Raw genomic sequence first — 15,884 nt, forward strand, 5'->3', positions numbered from 1 at the left:
TAAAGCTCAAAATTAGCTTTTTGAGTGACTCCTTAATCATGCACACAGGCTTGTTCAGTATATCACACAGTGTTTCTTCTTCCTGCCAATTAATTTGGCATTCATTAAGTAATGAATGAAACTGAAGAATGATGATCTCCTCAGGCTGGTATGTGTGTGGCAGACAGCTCAGATATCTGAGCTAACTGCTGTGATTGCTAGCATCCCAGATGGTACAGAGCCATGTTGCAGCAAGAGCTTAAACTCAGTGAATAAGCAAGGGAACCCCCAAATTCCATGCTGAAATGTTTTATTGCTGGTTTTCCTGCTGGATCCTTATCAAGAAAACTGGCTGTATATAAGAAACTGCTCACCTAGCTTAAGATCTAGAGCCCATTAACACTGAATTTTCTGCTTTAAGGTCTCAAACAGTTATTTGGGAGAAGGGAAGAAAGGTAATTAACCAAGAAATGCTATTTCCCAAAGACTATTCAGAATTACTGATTATTCTAGAAGCATGAGCTCTGAACCCTTTCGATAGTCTTCTTCCCAGCACCTCATTAACAAAATTATTTGGGGTTCGAAATGAAGGATTTTCTTTTTCCTTTTGTGAACCTCTAAAATCCATGAGCAAAAAGCTCCTATTTTTCCTTCTCTAACATACCCTCATTCTCTTCTCTAGCTCATTCCTGAAGTTTAATACTTCCAAGTCAAAATGCCTTAGATAAGCAAAATAGGACACTGCACACAAATGTTTAATAGTTCACTAAGACTGTCTGAAAAGCAGATAAAAAGGAAGACATCTTAGAACTGGTTCAATTCCCTACCAAAAACATTTCCCCTTTCTTGTTGTTGACTCTACAGCTTTCAGGTAACAACCATGTTAAACTTTTCTGTTTTCCAGCAAGCTCAGCAGTGTTTGGGGAAAGACAGCATATTGCAAATCTTATTTCCAAATAATGACTCCAATTAAGAAGATAAACTAGAACTACCTTTTCATTTTGTATCTTTAAGCTGTGAAGCAGGATCCAGTTCACAATCTAAAACTTTAGAGAAAAAGGCAGACAGTGATCATTTCCCATAATGGCATTTCTCTCTGCACTGTTAGATAATCTAATTTACTCTAACCTCTAATGACTCCTTAGGTTTAGGGCTACCGAAGCTACCGTCAGATGGTTTCACTGGCTATGACTGGCATAAGAGTTAGTCATTTGGAATTGGAGCTAAATTCACTTTTTTTTTTTTTTTAAGACAGGGTCTTGCTCTGTTCTGTTGCCCAGTCTAGATGCAGCATTGCAATCACAGCTCACTGCAGCCTCAAACTCCTGGGTTCAAGTGATCCTCCCACCTCAGCCTCCCAAGTAGCTGGGACTACTGGCATGTACCACCACACCTGGCTAAAAAAAAATTTTTTTTTTGAAGTAAAGATGAGGTCTTGCTGTGTTGCCCAGCTGATCTCAAATTCCTGGGCTCAAGAAATCCTCCTGTGTCAGCTTCCCAAAGGTCTGGGATTACAGGCATGAGTCACTACGCCCAGCCTAAATTCACATTCTTGAGGGAAAGAGATATTTATAAGGCTGTGTTATTTTTATTTAAGAAAAAAAAAAGAAAAGAAAAGCAATCATTTCATGGCAATTGAAGCCATTTCTAATATTCAACTATAGCAGAAATTTAAAGTCAATTCTTAACCCAAATTCCAACTTCAGCTGAAAAATCAATGCTACACATGGAAGGTAGGAACAGAAACAAAAAGGTTAAAAAATACAATTAAAAAAAAGACAAAAGGTAAATGGAAATCCTGCTGATATGCTGAATTCAGGAGCTCTGCTATCAACTTGTACTTTATCAAGAGTTCTATGACAAGAGTTCCTAATGCCATGAAAAGAGGCCAACACAGGTTTCTCCATTATAGTTGCCACATTCATTAGTACTATCGCCAAATAAAAATGACTCAAGTATTTTACAGTAATATCTGAATGTTATTAATTCCTTAATATACAATTTTTAATTTCATTATTCTCTTGTCATAAATAAGGATAATAGAGCATTTTGCCTCAGAATGATTTTGATCTTTTTTTTTTTTCCCCAAGCAATACAATGTTCCTACAGAATGTCACAGAAAACCTAGGGCTAAAAAAAGTCAAGAATAAAGTTACATTTGCTAAGAAAAATAAATGGAAAAACAATTCACTTTGGTGGATAGAAGGAAATCAATGTTTTAAAAATCATGTATAAGTAGAACCTCTAAGATAGCATTTACTGAGAAAAAGAAAAAGCATTTGGTGAAGAAATCAATATACTGCAGTAATGAGTCCTCACTCAAAACAAATGAGGGCAACATCATTCATGTGAGCTAGTCAGCTTCATATTATTTCAACAAACTTGGAAACTTCTACCTTCAACCAACAGACCTCTAGACTAGAAGTTTTGGATAGCCAAGTCATTTCAGCATTAAAACAAATCACAGGGAGATAGAAGTCAGGGTCCAGAACCACAAAATAATAGTGTTTTTTGGCCAATAAGGATAACAAAATTCTTTGTGTTAAAGCATCCAAAAATCTAATCTGTAAGTACTGTCATATGCAGACCCTCTGATACTCCTCCAGCCATAAACTTTTTCTGGGGGAGCCTTCAAATCCCAGATCCAGGTCTATTTTAGGAATTCAAAATTTGGTGAGAATTTAGGCAATAATTTCTGCAAAGGGATGAGATTGTGGATGAATGTGGATTTTTAAAAGAAGGATTTGGAAGAGTATCTCTTTTTTTTTTTTTTTTAACAGTTAGATGACTTTATTTAGAGTATACGTTGTAATGATTCCCTCCCACAGAAATCACTTCAAACTGTAATTCTCAAGTACTGTGCAACATTCAACCAGCTAAGAATTTCACATAACTTTCAGGAAATAAATGACCCACAATTACCCAGGGAATTCCATGTAGTGTTAAGAATAATTATAGGTAACTTCTTCATGTAATTACCATGAAATTGAGTATAATTTAGAGAATAAAATCAGGAACATACTCCTAAGTGCTTTTTTGATCCATTAAGCATCATTCTCAATCTCTCATTAAATGCTTGGGTGCCTCAAACTAGTTTTTGTTTATAGGTTAGATTTTAAAACACTGTTTTATTAAAACTCTGTTAATGTATCTCTACATAGCATTTTTTTTTTTTTAGTAGAGATGGGATTTCTCCATGTTGGTCAGGCTGGTCTCAAACTTCTGACCTCAGATGATCTGTCCACTTCCACCTCCCAAAGTGCTGGGATTAGAGGCATGAGCTACTAAGCCCAGCCTACATAGCATTTTTAAGGCAGATGTGAAGAGTTCAACTGTAATGGTAAGCTCCCAACCATTTATATACAATATACATATTTTGCCCGAGAATGCAGTTTTACAAGCTTAAATCACTGAGCTCTAAACCCAACAAAACTTTCTATGATAAACCAGTGACTTTATAATGTCTTCTATCAGTTTTTGCTTATTAGACATAGAGAGGTCAGTTTTTGTATAAATGAAAAACCAGGACTAAAAGATGGCCTTCATAAAAGTTAATACTGTCTGTCAGCTTCAGCACAGAGGTAGGCATTCAAGTTTGAATTCCTTTGCTTGAATAAGAGTGATATATTCTTGAATCAATCAAACTGGCCACATGAGGTCTCTGCTATTACCAAAATAAAATGCAAATGCATTTAAGAAGTGTCTTGAAAATCAGATCATTTCTCATGAAGTACAAGCACTGAAAATAATGTTAGCTATCTAGTTTAATTTCTGGTTGAAAAGAATGTATTATACCAGGAAAAAGGAAGAATGAGGTTGAAGCTGGAGATAATACAAATGAACAAATTGTATCCCACTTAATTCATGTGTCTAAAGCATTAGGTAGGTGTTTCAATCAGGGATTTGCCTAAGCTAGAATGAAATAATTGTTAGGTAGTAAAGCATACACACTTGGCTATATAAACAGTGTACCTAAATACCAAATTTGATTATTTAAATTATAAGATATGCTGGAATTCTTGGAAATACATGTAGCTCCTCACTAAATTGTGACATGTTGTGAGCAACATGTCAATCTTGGTCATGGATATATGAAGCACTACATTCTCTGCAATCACTTCCAGCAGTGCTCCCATTAAAGCCCCACAGTACAGAGTCTGATTTTCCAATTACTTCTCAGTATATCTATCTCACTTTGGCAAGAGAAAATGGCTTGCTATGATTCAACCCCATTTAAGCATGGTGGTGAGCAAAAGATTCCAGAAACGAAGAGGCGAAAAGTGAACCTAAATAAAGTGAGGAAAGATGAAATTAAAACAAACAGGTTTTCCCAAAAAACTAGTAGGGAAGCAATTAGGGAAAAACAAAAATAAAATTATTGAGGTCAAGAACTTCGTTTCCTCCAAACAACATTTGAGGAACTGATGAAAAAAATTACAAAGAAGCACTGTAAAAATAAATGGTGGAGGACAACAGACTTTCACTTGCTTAATCACACTAAGCAAAACTAGAGCTTTTAAATTTAGGAAGTCTTAGCAAATTCAAGTTCTTCCTTGTCAATATTCTGACTTGCACCTGTCTCCACAAAAGATTCAACAGGCTATGTTAGTGATATTAATATTTTATGTTCTTATGTCACTCAGGGGAATTGTTTTATGAAACCGTACAAGCATGTAAGTAAACTGTATTTACTTGACTGGACAGTCACTTGGTTATTCAGCAGCTACACAAGTTGGTAGGTGCTGAATTACGTAGCTTACCTTTCACAAGTAAAGGTACAGATCAAATTGCTTAAGAAATCACTGTTGACTGCTTTGGGATGCTAAGAAAGCCACGGAACTCATAACTTAAGCCTAGAACTAGCAAAAGTATATTTCTATTCATCCCCAAAAGAAGCAAAACCATGTACTAAAGACAGAATAAAGTGGGATCTCAATGTTTCATTCCTACACATGACACATTCTGAAAGTGCAGGTTAATTTCTTCTTTCTTTGGTGAAGCCTAATCTTGCTACTCAGGGACATACTCACTCTTATGAGCCACTGGATCAACTGACACTTCTTATTACAAGTCTGCTTTAGTATGGTGGGGATCAGCTTCATACAACACGCTTTTCGAGCAAATGTAAGCACTAGCCAGATGTAGGTTCCCCATACTGCATTCCACAGCACCTCATCAGAAGATATGTACCTCTATCTCTCACAGAAAAACTGACTCAGGGAAAAGTCCATCTGCCATACCGTTCTTTGTAATTAAAAAATATTTGAACTATTCACAAAGTCCGGTCTATATGCTTAGTGAAATGCCTGTCAGTTGTATGCCACTGAACAACCACAAATAATTTCTCTTAAAAATATCCACAAGCAGACGCAGAGAGACAATGTGTATAAAAATAAATAAAAGCAGAGCTCTGGAAACTCAGCCTCCTCTCTCAAATGAAAACACTACAAAGAGATAGTACAAAGAGAAATGGGAGCCCTGGTTCTGCAGAGATCTTCTGGACAAAAGAGTAATTTTCTCCTAAAATTGCTATGAAGATATCAATGAACATATTATTCACTACTAGATCCCTCCTGCTCATCATTTTTAGAATGGCTCTTAAAGGTTCTGAATTATAGTCTCCTCAGTTTAAGGTTTCTGTGACTCAAAGTCAGATGCTATTGTAATATCTACTATAAAATATCATTATGGAAATATTATATACCAATCTCAGATAGGTGCTTAGGTCAATCTCAGGTTTCATTTTTAGTACTATGGCCAAGAGTGCAAACTTGAGCCCTCAGTTCTGCCTACTGTTTAACGTAACACAATACAAGTCAGTACATACACAGATATCACCTTAACATACATCAACTGTCCTAGAGAACTATATACTTGTTAAGAATAAAGTAAAGAGGTAAACAAGTGACACCACTTATACGCAGTTGTGTGATGGGAGGTGAAGTGAAGTGGGAAGGGATGAGAAGGCAGGCCAAATGACCAACAGCAACAACATTCAAAATACTTGTAGTGCTGAATCTGTTAATAGTGCTTATTTCCCCCAATTAAAAAAAAAAAGAAAATTCTGAAAAGGGTAAACTGCCTAATTTTCCTTTTATACTCATTAATTCTTAAAAGATAACATAGGAAAAAATATATATATTTAACTGGAAAGTATACCAATTTCACTTTATTAGCCTAATTTAGGAATAGGATGAAGAGAGTGGGGTTGAGGTCAGGTATGAAGGAAAAGGGTAAAAACCTGTGATGGTTAAGATCCCTTCAGAACTCTGGTGCAGTCCTCAATCACTGCAGCTTTATTGTCAGTCAATGGAGCTGCAATCCAAAAGACGGAAAATCGACTCTCGTTTTCCATTTCTGTGTCCAGTGACTCTTCAGTTACAGTGTAATGAGGTCTACCAGGTTGCCTTTAGGAGGAGTCATGCTGTCAGGAAAGAAATTTACTAAGGTGTCAAAGAGCTGAGTTCTTTGAGCATAGGTGTGATCCACATCAGAAAAGCCTGGTGAAGAAGATACAAAGAAACATCCATTGTGTTTAACTAGAAAAACTAGTTGAGACTAGCAGCAATGTACTTTATAATGGACAAAACAAATCAGGCTTCAAAACCAGACAGACACTACTGATCTGACCCCAGTTCTACTACTTGGCTGTGCTGTGATCTTAGGTAAATTCATCAGACTTTCTGGCTTTCAGACTTTGTTTCCTCAACTGTACATAGGTGATAATCCTATTCACTTTATACAGTTACTGTGCAGATTAAATGCAATTACATGAAAAGCATCTAGCAGAAGGACTGGCACTTCAGTTTACTAAATAATACTGATTTCTCTTCTCTTCCTTACAAGGTTGTTCCTCTGCTAGTCCACTGAAGAAATTCCACTTGTCTTTTCTAATTGTTAATGCTTCTGAACCACTAAAATTTTTTTTGGTAATAAAAATATAGTAAAATCAAAATGAAAGTGATCTTTAGAAATTAGTCTAAAATCATTAATGTCTCAGAGACAGCTGGAAGTAGTCTCAGAGAACTGAGTGATAACAGAGATGACTGAGGGAAAGAGATACAAGTACAATATGTAGAATGGTACCTGCACATAATAAACACCATATCTCTTACTAGGCACACTTTATGTGAGGATAGGGCAATGAACTACTTTTATCCCAGTAAATATTAGAAAGCATATGTATGGCATTTTTAAAAGGTAGGGACTGTTAATCTAAAGGATTTAGACTCCCAGCAATATCAGAATATTTACTCATTTGCTCAATTTAAAATATATACGAGTTCTAGATTTGCTACATATGTACCACTACCAAGAAAAACTCAAGATTTCTTTGCTTTTATTGTTTTTAGAATATACCTCACTGAAAGTATAGTCTAAGCACTGTACTAAAATGGTTTAGTTCTCTTTTATGTTCTGAATTTGTAAAAATACAATCGTGTTACATTTTTAAAAGAAGATATTGATTCTGTAATGCTACTCTAATGAAGTAATACCATCTTCTGGAGATCAGATTACTTAAGAGGGGAGAAAACACTGAGTTCCTATGTGCTAGGTACTTTAGGTATGATTACATTTCCTTGTCACAAAAACAATGCAGTATTATAATCTCCACTTTCAGATGAGACAACTTAGATTCAATAATCTTAAAGTTATTACTATTTTTGTTATTCATCTACCTCTTTTACACAGAAAGATTCAGTAATTCAATAGTCTCACAGCTAGGGAGGGAAGAGATGGAATGTGAACCTATGCCTGTCTGACTTCAAAGCCCTTTATTTATTTTTATTAACTCATAGTCATTAAGTGCTTAACTTGTAGGGCAATGTACTAAGCTCATTTAACTCTCAAAGGCACATCTTTTATTTTTATTTACTATTTACCTATGGGGAAATTTAAATTTACACTATCATTAGATGAATGAACAAATTATGGCAGATTCCTATTATGACTAATTAAGTATCACTCCATAAGAATACAACTGATCTAGTGTAGCTTCATAAAAATGTCTACAAGCCACATCATTAACTTTAAAAAATTATGCCTCAGAATATGTTTTTACATTATATAATAAATTAAAACAGTATATACAAACCTCTATATTTATATGGGGGTGTGTATGCATATATACAGTTGATCTTGATCATTTACAGATTCCATATTTGTGAATTTGCCTGTTTGCTAAAACTCATTTGTAACCCCCAAACCAATAATTGTGTTATTTTTGTGGTCACTGCAGACATGTGCAAAGTGGCAAAATATTTGTGTCACCATATGCACAAGTCCCCAGCTGAGGCTGAACTTTGTGATCTCTGCTGCTTTCTTGTTTCAGCTCTTACATCCACAACAGTCCTTTCGCCATCTGTTTGGCACCACATTTGCCATATTTTTGTGTTTTTGGTGGCTTCACTGTTTAAAATGGTCCCTAAATGTAGTGCCAAAGTGCTGTCTAGCATTCTTAAGTGCAAAGAGGCCTTATGCGGAAAATAGGCACATTAGATAAGCTTGGTTCAGGTATGAGTTAGAGTGATGTTGACCATGAGTTTAATGTCAGTGAATCAACAATATATATTAAATGAGGAATCTTTAAACAAAAACACACATAACATGTGGTTACAAATTGATCAGTAGATAAAATGTGACCAGAGGCTTGTAGGAACCTAATTCTGTATTCTACTTTGAATAATGAGAACCAATTGTATCTGTGTGTGTGTGTGTGTGTGTGTGTATGTGTGTAAAGATGTATCACATATGAGTGATTATACTTGAGGGTAAAAGAGACTGAGGAAAGTTGTTTAGGAAGAATCTTAAGCTTTATATGTAATCAATGTTTTTTTTTTCTAAAAATAAATCAAAAAGGGGTGGGGATCTAGGAACTCATCAAAAGTAACAAAACTACTTAAAGGGCACTGCTAGGGCAAAAAGGTGATATTGATTCTAAACCTCATGGTCCTCATCACCATGGTTTATCTTACTTCATTTTCACCATAAAATGGAAAGAGAAAGTAACCATTTGAGCAGTGGAAACTGGCAAAGCTCAGTGAGAGGTAGCACAGTTAGTGGTTTAGAGAAGGTGCTCTGAAGCCATACTGACAGGGTTTTAATCCTGGTTTTGCCATCCACTAGCCCTATGCCTGGGCAAGTTACCTTAGCCTCTCTGCACCCTAGTTTCTTCATATACAAAAAAGGATCACAAAGTCGCTACTTCATATGGTTACTGTGGGGATAATTACCAGTTAAGACATGCAAAGTACTTAGAACAACACCTGGTCCTAAAGTAAGCGCTGAATAATATTAATTAGCTATCACTATACCACTAGTAGTATGACTGAAGCAAAGACTGCTCTAAAAGAAAAGTGACCTGTTAGGAATAATTTTTTTGTTTTTAGAGATAGGGTCTTGCTATGTTGCCCAGGCTGGACTCAAATTCCTGGGCTCAAGTGATTTTCTTAACTCACACCACCGTACGTGTAGGAATATACTTCTAACTTAACATCCTACACGTAGCTGAATTTTCCTATTTGCGGTAATGGGGAAATCACAAGAATTTTTTCCTAGCATACACATTTTTAAATGTATACTCCTTATTTCTAACACTAAACTTCCTATTTGGACTGTAAACTTCTACAATGAGTTGTGAGGACCAAAAAAGGACAAAGCTGGGCAATACAGTGAGATCTCATCTCTACAAGAAATTTTAAAAAAGAAAAAAAAAATTAGTTCAGCGTGGTTATGCATGCCAGAGTAGTCCCAGCTACTCTGGAAGCTGAGGCATGAGGATTGCCTGAGCCCAGGAAGTACAGGCTGCAATGAGCTGTAATTGCACCACTGCACACTAGCCTGGACTTCAGAGCAAGACCCTGTCTCAATCAATCAATCAATAGGAAACATGCTTTATATACCAGATTTTTCCTACTTGTCACATACCTTGCAGAAAATAAGTTTAATTGCTCAATTCATACTTTCTAGAACTAAGATATAGCTCTTAAACTTAACAAAGTGACTGAGTTCAATCTTAAAAGTGCCTAGAGCCACCAGAAGCTCTAAAATCAAGATCTTTGGAGATTTTCTCTGAAGTCACTCATTTTTCTAAAACCAAGACAATGCCACCTTCCATCTTTCTGATTCTTTAAAATATTACATACAATATTAATACTTTTATTTAATTCTCACTAAGACATGAACATAAGTTGGATTATTTCTGGAGGGAGTCATTCAGAAAGTTTGGTTAAGGCTTTTTTTTTTTTGCAGTACTTAGAAAATGAAATACTCATTTATACAATGAAAGGTACGGTAAATAACCCATTTTATTTTTATTCTAATTGGCATAAAGATAAAATTGTCTGACAGAAAATGAATAAGAACAGGAACTAGGATCTCTAAATAGGCATGAAACCTTATGAAAAGTACTTCTTGTTTATAAAAATCAAATTTCTCATTATTAAAATTAGCAAACAATCTGAATTTGCTCCTTATCCAAATTCACAAAGGTGACTTAAAAAAAAAAAATAGAGACAAGATCCTGCCACGTTATCCAGGTTAATCTTGAACTCTTGGGCTCAAGATGATCATCCCACCTCAGCCTCCGAAAGTGTTAAGATTACAAGCGTGACTCATTCTACCTGGCTAGAAGCTTACATTTTCAAGGCAGTCAATAGTAATGGTACCCTGAATGGAGCATTTACTGCTTTACTGTGTTAAGTGTTTTCCAGAATTATTTAATTCTCTCAGCAATCTGAGGCAAGTACTCTCATTGCCTCCATTTAATAAAGAAACTGATAACTAGAAAGTTTAAGTAACTTGTTCAAGATCACTTTAAAAATAGATTCTGACTCTTAACCACCACCCCACATTCCAACTTCCTAATTACTATGCTATACCACCTCCCTTCAGACAAGACAGGAAACAAAATCCCACAGGAATTTTTTCTTCTTCTTCTATTTTTCTCTTTTGTGTTTGTATTGTTCTCAGTATATCTGAGGTTTGTTTAGAATCCAAATAAAACAAACTAATCCTGACAAAATATATTAGTTGGCAGTGAATAGGACAGAGTCAAAAGAAAGGAGTTAAGCTGAAGGTAACATATTTGCTGACACCACCCTAATTAACATATTTAAATTACAGCTAAGAAATTCTCCTTCCAAAGGCTAAAAATAAGTCAGCAAGAGAGAGTTTAGTGCTACCCACTCATAAATAAAAAGAATGGGCCTGGGGTGTGGTATCATAAATAATAAGGCACACAATCATTCAAACTGAGTATGTGCCAGACACCCAATTCAGGTGTCACTACATTTGTTTCAAATGCTAGAATTCAGAAGGGCATGGACTTTCCAAAATAATGCTTATACCTAGGTTCTCCAGCATCACAGAGCTGGGATTTCTAGTAGCTTAGGGAATTAAATTTGAGTGTATGGAAGAGTGGTAAATCATTATCTAAATTCTTAGGAGAACCTTCTGGAGTCAATTTTATAGCAGTCTAGTCTAGTCTTGAGGAATCCTACATATTCTGAAGTTGGAACTTAGGACTGGAGTTGCCTTGATCAGTAGAGAAGCCTCCATCACTCGCTATGAGTAAAGGGCAAGACCTTAAGAACACCTCTATTTTTTCATCCCAGTGAAAAGCACCAGAATTATATATACTCTTTTTTACTTTGAGGTACAGTTCACTTTTAAGAGATAAAAGGTCAAATAATGAAGAAACTAAATGGATATTCCAAAATGTTATTTTATTCCCAATATAAAAAATAGTATTTATATTATATAAAATAGAAAATTTCAATACTATAGCTCAACTCTAAGGCAAATAATAACAGCACCAACATCAATGGGATTAATATGCTTTCACTGACCAGAGGAAAGCTGGAAATTTCCATACTTCAAAAGACTACTATCTTGGTAAAAAATGAAGCTATGAATAAGTTATCCTAATGAAAATGCCCTTAAAAATTCACCCAAGTAAAGGTCTGTGTTCGGTTCTGCAGACTACTCAGTTTATTATAGTCTTGTTTTTGTTTTTGTTTTTGTTTTTTCAGACAGAGTCTCGCTCTTGTCTCCCAGGCTGAAGAACAATGGCACAATCTCAGCTCACTGCAACCTCCACCTCCTGGGTTCAATTCTTCCGCCCCAGCCTCCCAAGTAGCTGGGATTACAGGCACCCACCATCATGCCCAGCTAATTTTTGTATTTTTGTAGAGGTGGAGTTTCACCATGTTGGTCAGGCTGGTCTTAAACTCCTGACCTCAGGTTCAAGGTCACTCGCTTCAGGCTCCCAAAGCGCTGGGATTATAGGTGTGAGACTGCGTCCGGACGATTTTTCGTTTTTCTTTTTAAAGACAGGATTTCTCTCTAGTCACCAAGGCTGGAGTGCAGTGGCATGATCTTGGCTCACTGCAACCTCAACCTTCTGGGTTCAAGTGATCCTCCCACCTGAACCTCCTGGGTACCTAGAACTATGGGCACACACCACTACACCTGGCTCACTATGTTACCCAGGCTTGGCTCTAACTCCCGGTTGGCTCAAACTCTCAAGTGATCCTCCACCAGCCTCAGCCTCCTGAAGTGCTATAGTTATAGGTGTGACTGGCCTACAGTCTAGTTAATAATTCATTAATACTAAATGAGAGTACTACTAAATGAAGTCTGATGCACAATATCTAAAGTGTTTGAGAAAAACTTGAGTTTCAACTAGAAGTTATATTGAACAATTAAGATAACAAAACTCCCATTTTTAGGAAAGAGATAATCTATCTTCTGTGATTTTTAGGAAAGAGATAATCTATCTTCTGTGCTCCCAAAATACTGCCTACCCCATCGCTATTCTCTTGACAACACACAATTCCACAAAGAACAAACTGAGAGGAAAAACTAATCAACAAGTATTATCTCATAGTATGCATCAGTAATACAGCCTGCATTCCAAAGCAGTGCTATACAAATTAACTTATTTTGATTGTTTTTCTATTGCCATCTGTTTGCATACTAACACAGCAATTGGTATATGACTCATTGCAAACTGAACTGATAAATGATACCTAAAAGTAACTTTGTAGGTTATTAGAAATTTTGCATGATACCTTGAAACTTCATTTGCTCATCTATTTGTTTGAAACATCTCACCTGATGCTTCATGTAAAAGAAACCAAAATCCAACCTTCCAAATGCTAGGGCATCTAGATGGATAAACTATTCTGCAGTACTTACCTAGAGCTGTAAAATCTGAACCAGATTTGAATAGAGCTGATGCCAGGAGCTGAAACTGTTAAAAAAAAAAAAAAAAAAAAGAAGCAAATTAGCTGGCTAAGTGCACTGAAGGAAAATAACCTTCTGTAACTTTGACCATTTGTCAGCAACTACGTATTTCTGCATATGTGTGACACAGGTCTATTCACCAAATAGTGGCAAGAAGAACACATTCAGATTAAATAATATACTGACTTTTTATCAGGCTGCTATTAACATTTTCCAAAATACTGGGCCATGTCCTGGAATTATTTTATTTTTAAAATGTATTAAAGTATGTATTTATTAAGGAACAACAGCACAACAAAGTAAGAAAGAAAACTGTCATTTCAGAATCTAACACATATGAACAGATTGGTGCCCTGGGTCCAGTTATTAAATTTTTAGTATATATGCATTCTCATTTCAAAAATAAATGTAAGCCACTGTAAAATACCTGATGTCTCAGCTGTGCAAGTCGAAATTCCAGGAAAAAAAGCGTGTATAGACCATTCCTAAATTACAACTTAGGTTGAGATTCCACAATTATATATAATTATATTGTTAAAACCCACCGGGCTTTTTTAATGGACATAATGTTGTAAATGTTGTTAGATTTCCAGGCTGCCAGTTAAAGTTAGTTTAAAACAGAGAATGTAATTGAACAGTGAAGAAACAGAGTAAGACAAAACTATTACAACATTAGCAATTTAACAAATAGGCACAAAATAAAAAATTTGGAGAACTATGTACATTTATCCTGAATGAGGATGCAGGAAAAGAGGTGAGTTAAAGGAATGAATTAGAGCAAACAAACTCCTCAATGGAGTTACTTGACACTTCCTAAGACTTGAGCAGTTAATACCACCAATTCCTCAAAATATATTTCACATCTATGTTTGCAGCCTTTTACATTTCAGGTTTTAAATCATACTAATATTTGTAAGCCCTGATTAATGGTCCTTCGAAGATCAGAAATTGTACAAACCTTCCATAGGTATTTATCTAAGCAAGAGTTAGGAAAAGGGGAGATAAAAGAAAAATTTAAAAACATATGGAAGTTCTTTACATATTCTGGGTATCAGTCCTCTGTCAGATATATCTACTGCAAAGATTGTTTAGTCTGTGGCACGTCTATTTATTTAGCCAGGGTCTTCTCTGTCACCCAGGTGGGAGTGTGGTGGCATAACCATGGCTCACTGCAGCCTCGATTTCTTGAGCTCAAGCAATCCTATCTCATTTTTAATTTTTTTAAATTTTTTTCTAGAGACGCTGGTCTCAAACTCCTGGGATCAAGCAATCTTTCCTCCTAGGCCTCCTAAAGTGCTGGGATGACCAGTGTGAGCCACTGAACCTGGCCATGTCTATTTATGTTTCTAATAGTCCTTTAATGAGTAGAAATTTTAACTTTTTTGAAGTCAAATTTATCAAGATTTTTCTTTGATGATTACTATCTTTTGTGCATGTCCAAGAAATTTTTACCTATTCCGATGTTGTGAAGATAATCTCCTATGTTTTCTTCTCAAAGCCTTATTCTTCTGGATTTTATACTTAGATCTGTAATCCATCTTAATGTTTCAGTAAACAGTGAGAAAGGTTTGAAATATCCAGCTATTCAGTATTATTTGTTGAAAACTTTCTTTTTCCCATTGGACTTGGCACCCTGGTCAAAAAACAAGGGACCGCATATGTATGGGTCTATTTCTGGACTCTCTTCTGTTGTACTGATCTATTTGTCTATCTTTAACCCAGTACCACGCTGTCTTGATTATTGTGGCTTTATACAGTCCTGAAGTCAGGTAGTATAAGCCTTCCAATTTTTTTTTTCCAAAATTGTTTTGGCTAGTCTAAAACCTTTGCATTTCCATGTAAATTTTAGAGTCGTTTGTCTATTTCCTCAATGACAACAACAACAAAAAGAAACTTATACTGCATTAAGATAAAGACCAATTTGGGGAGAATGGACAGCTTTAAACAATTTTTAGTGTTTCGATCCATAAATACGATATGTATCTCCATTTATCAAGGTCTTCTTTAATTTCTTACAAGAGACTCATTCTACTCATTTGGTATTTCTGATGCTAATATAAACAGTATGCTTTTCATTTTCTAATTGTTCACTGCCAGTATAAAAATAATTGCTAATTATTGCTTTTTCTTTTCTATTGACCTTATATTTTTGCAACTTGCTAAATTCACTTGTCCTAGTATATTGTTTTGTACACAACGTGGGGTTTTGAGAATGTAAATAATCATGTTACCTACAAATGCAAACAAATTTACTTTCTCCTGTTCAATCTATATGCTTTTTTTTTTTTTTTTTTTTTAAATTATACTAGCTAGGACTTCTAGTACAAGGTTGAATAGAGGGGCTGACAATATACATGATTTCCTTGTCACAATCTTAGGGAAAAGGGTTTAATGTTTAACAATTAAGTATAGTCCTAGCTATATGTTTTTCACAGGTGTCCTTTAGGAATTTAGATTCAAGGGTTTTTTTATTCCTACTTTGCTAAGAATTTTTATCATGAATTGAGTCTGAATTTTGTTAGATGCTTTTCTTCACTTACTAAGATGATCTATGACTTTCCTTCTTCATTCTGTTAACATGGTGAATTACACTGAATTTTTTTCAAATGTTAAACTAGCTATATATTCTTAGAATAAACTATTACTTAGTCATAGTA

The 15,884-nt window shown here is 35.4% G+C and overlaps 1 protein-coding gene across 3 annotated transcripts in view; it reads right to left on the bottom strand.

Moving 5' to 3' along the window:
- Window positions 1-2,738: 2,738 nt before the first annotated feature.
- Window positions 2,739-15,884, bottom strand: part of MKLN1 (muskelin 1) — a 411,699-nt gene continuing 398,553 nt past the window's right edge. For 2 of the 3 annotated variants that reach the window (XM_064373440.1, XM_021673780.2), the window contains 2 exons: window positions 13,180-13,234; window positions 2,739-6,479 (listed from right to left, as the gene is read on the bottom strand). In XM_064373440.1, coding sequence (XP_064229510.1) covers window positions 6,358-6,479; window positions 13,180-13,234 — 177 coding nt within the window. In that variant the 3' untranslated portion in view covers window positions 2,739-6,357. The remainder of the gene's footprint in view (window positions 6,480-13,179; window positions 13,235-15,884) is intronic. The other variant, XM_064373441.1, reaches the window with a different exon arrangement.

Source organism: Aotus nancymaae, unplaced genomic scaffold, assembly GCF_030222135.1.
Source record: "Aotus nancymaae isolate 86718 unplaced genomic scaffold, 86718_ANA_hifiasm-v0.15.2.pri h1tg000002l, whole genome shotgun sequence".
In the NCBI taxonomy this organism is placed as follows: domain Eukaryota; kingdom Metazoa; phylum Chordata; class Mammalia; order Primates; family Aotidae; genus Aotus; species Aotus nancymaae.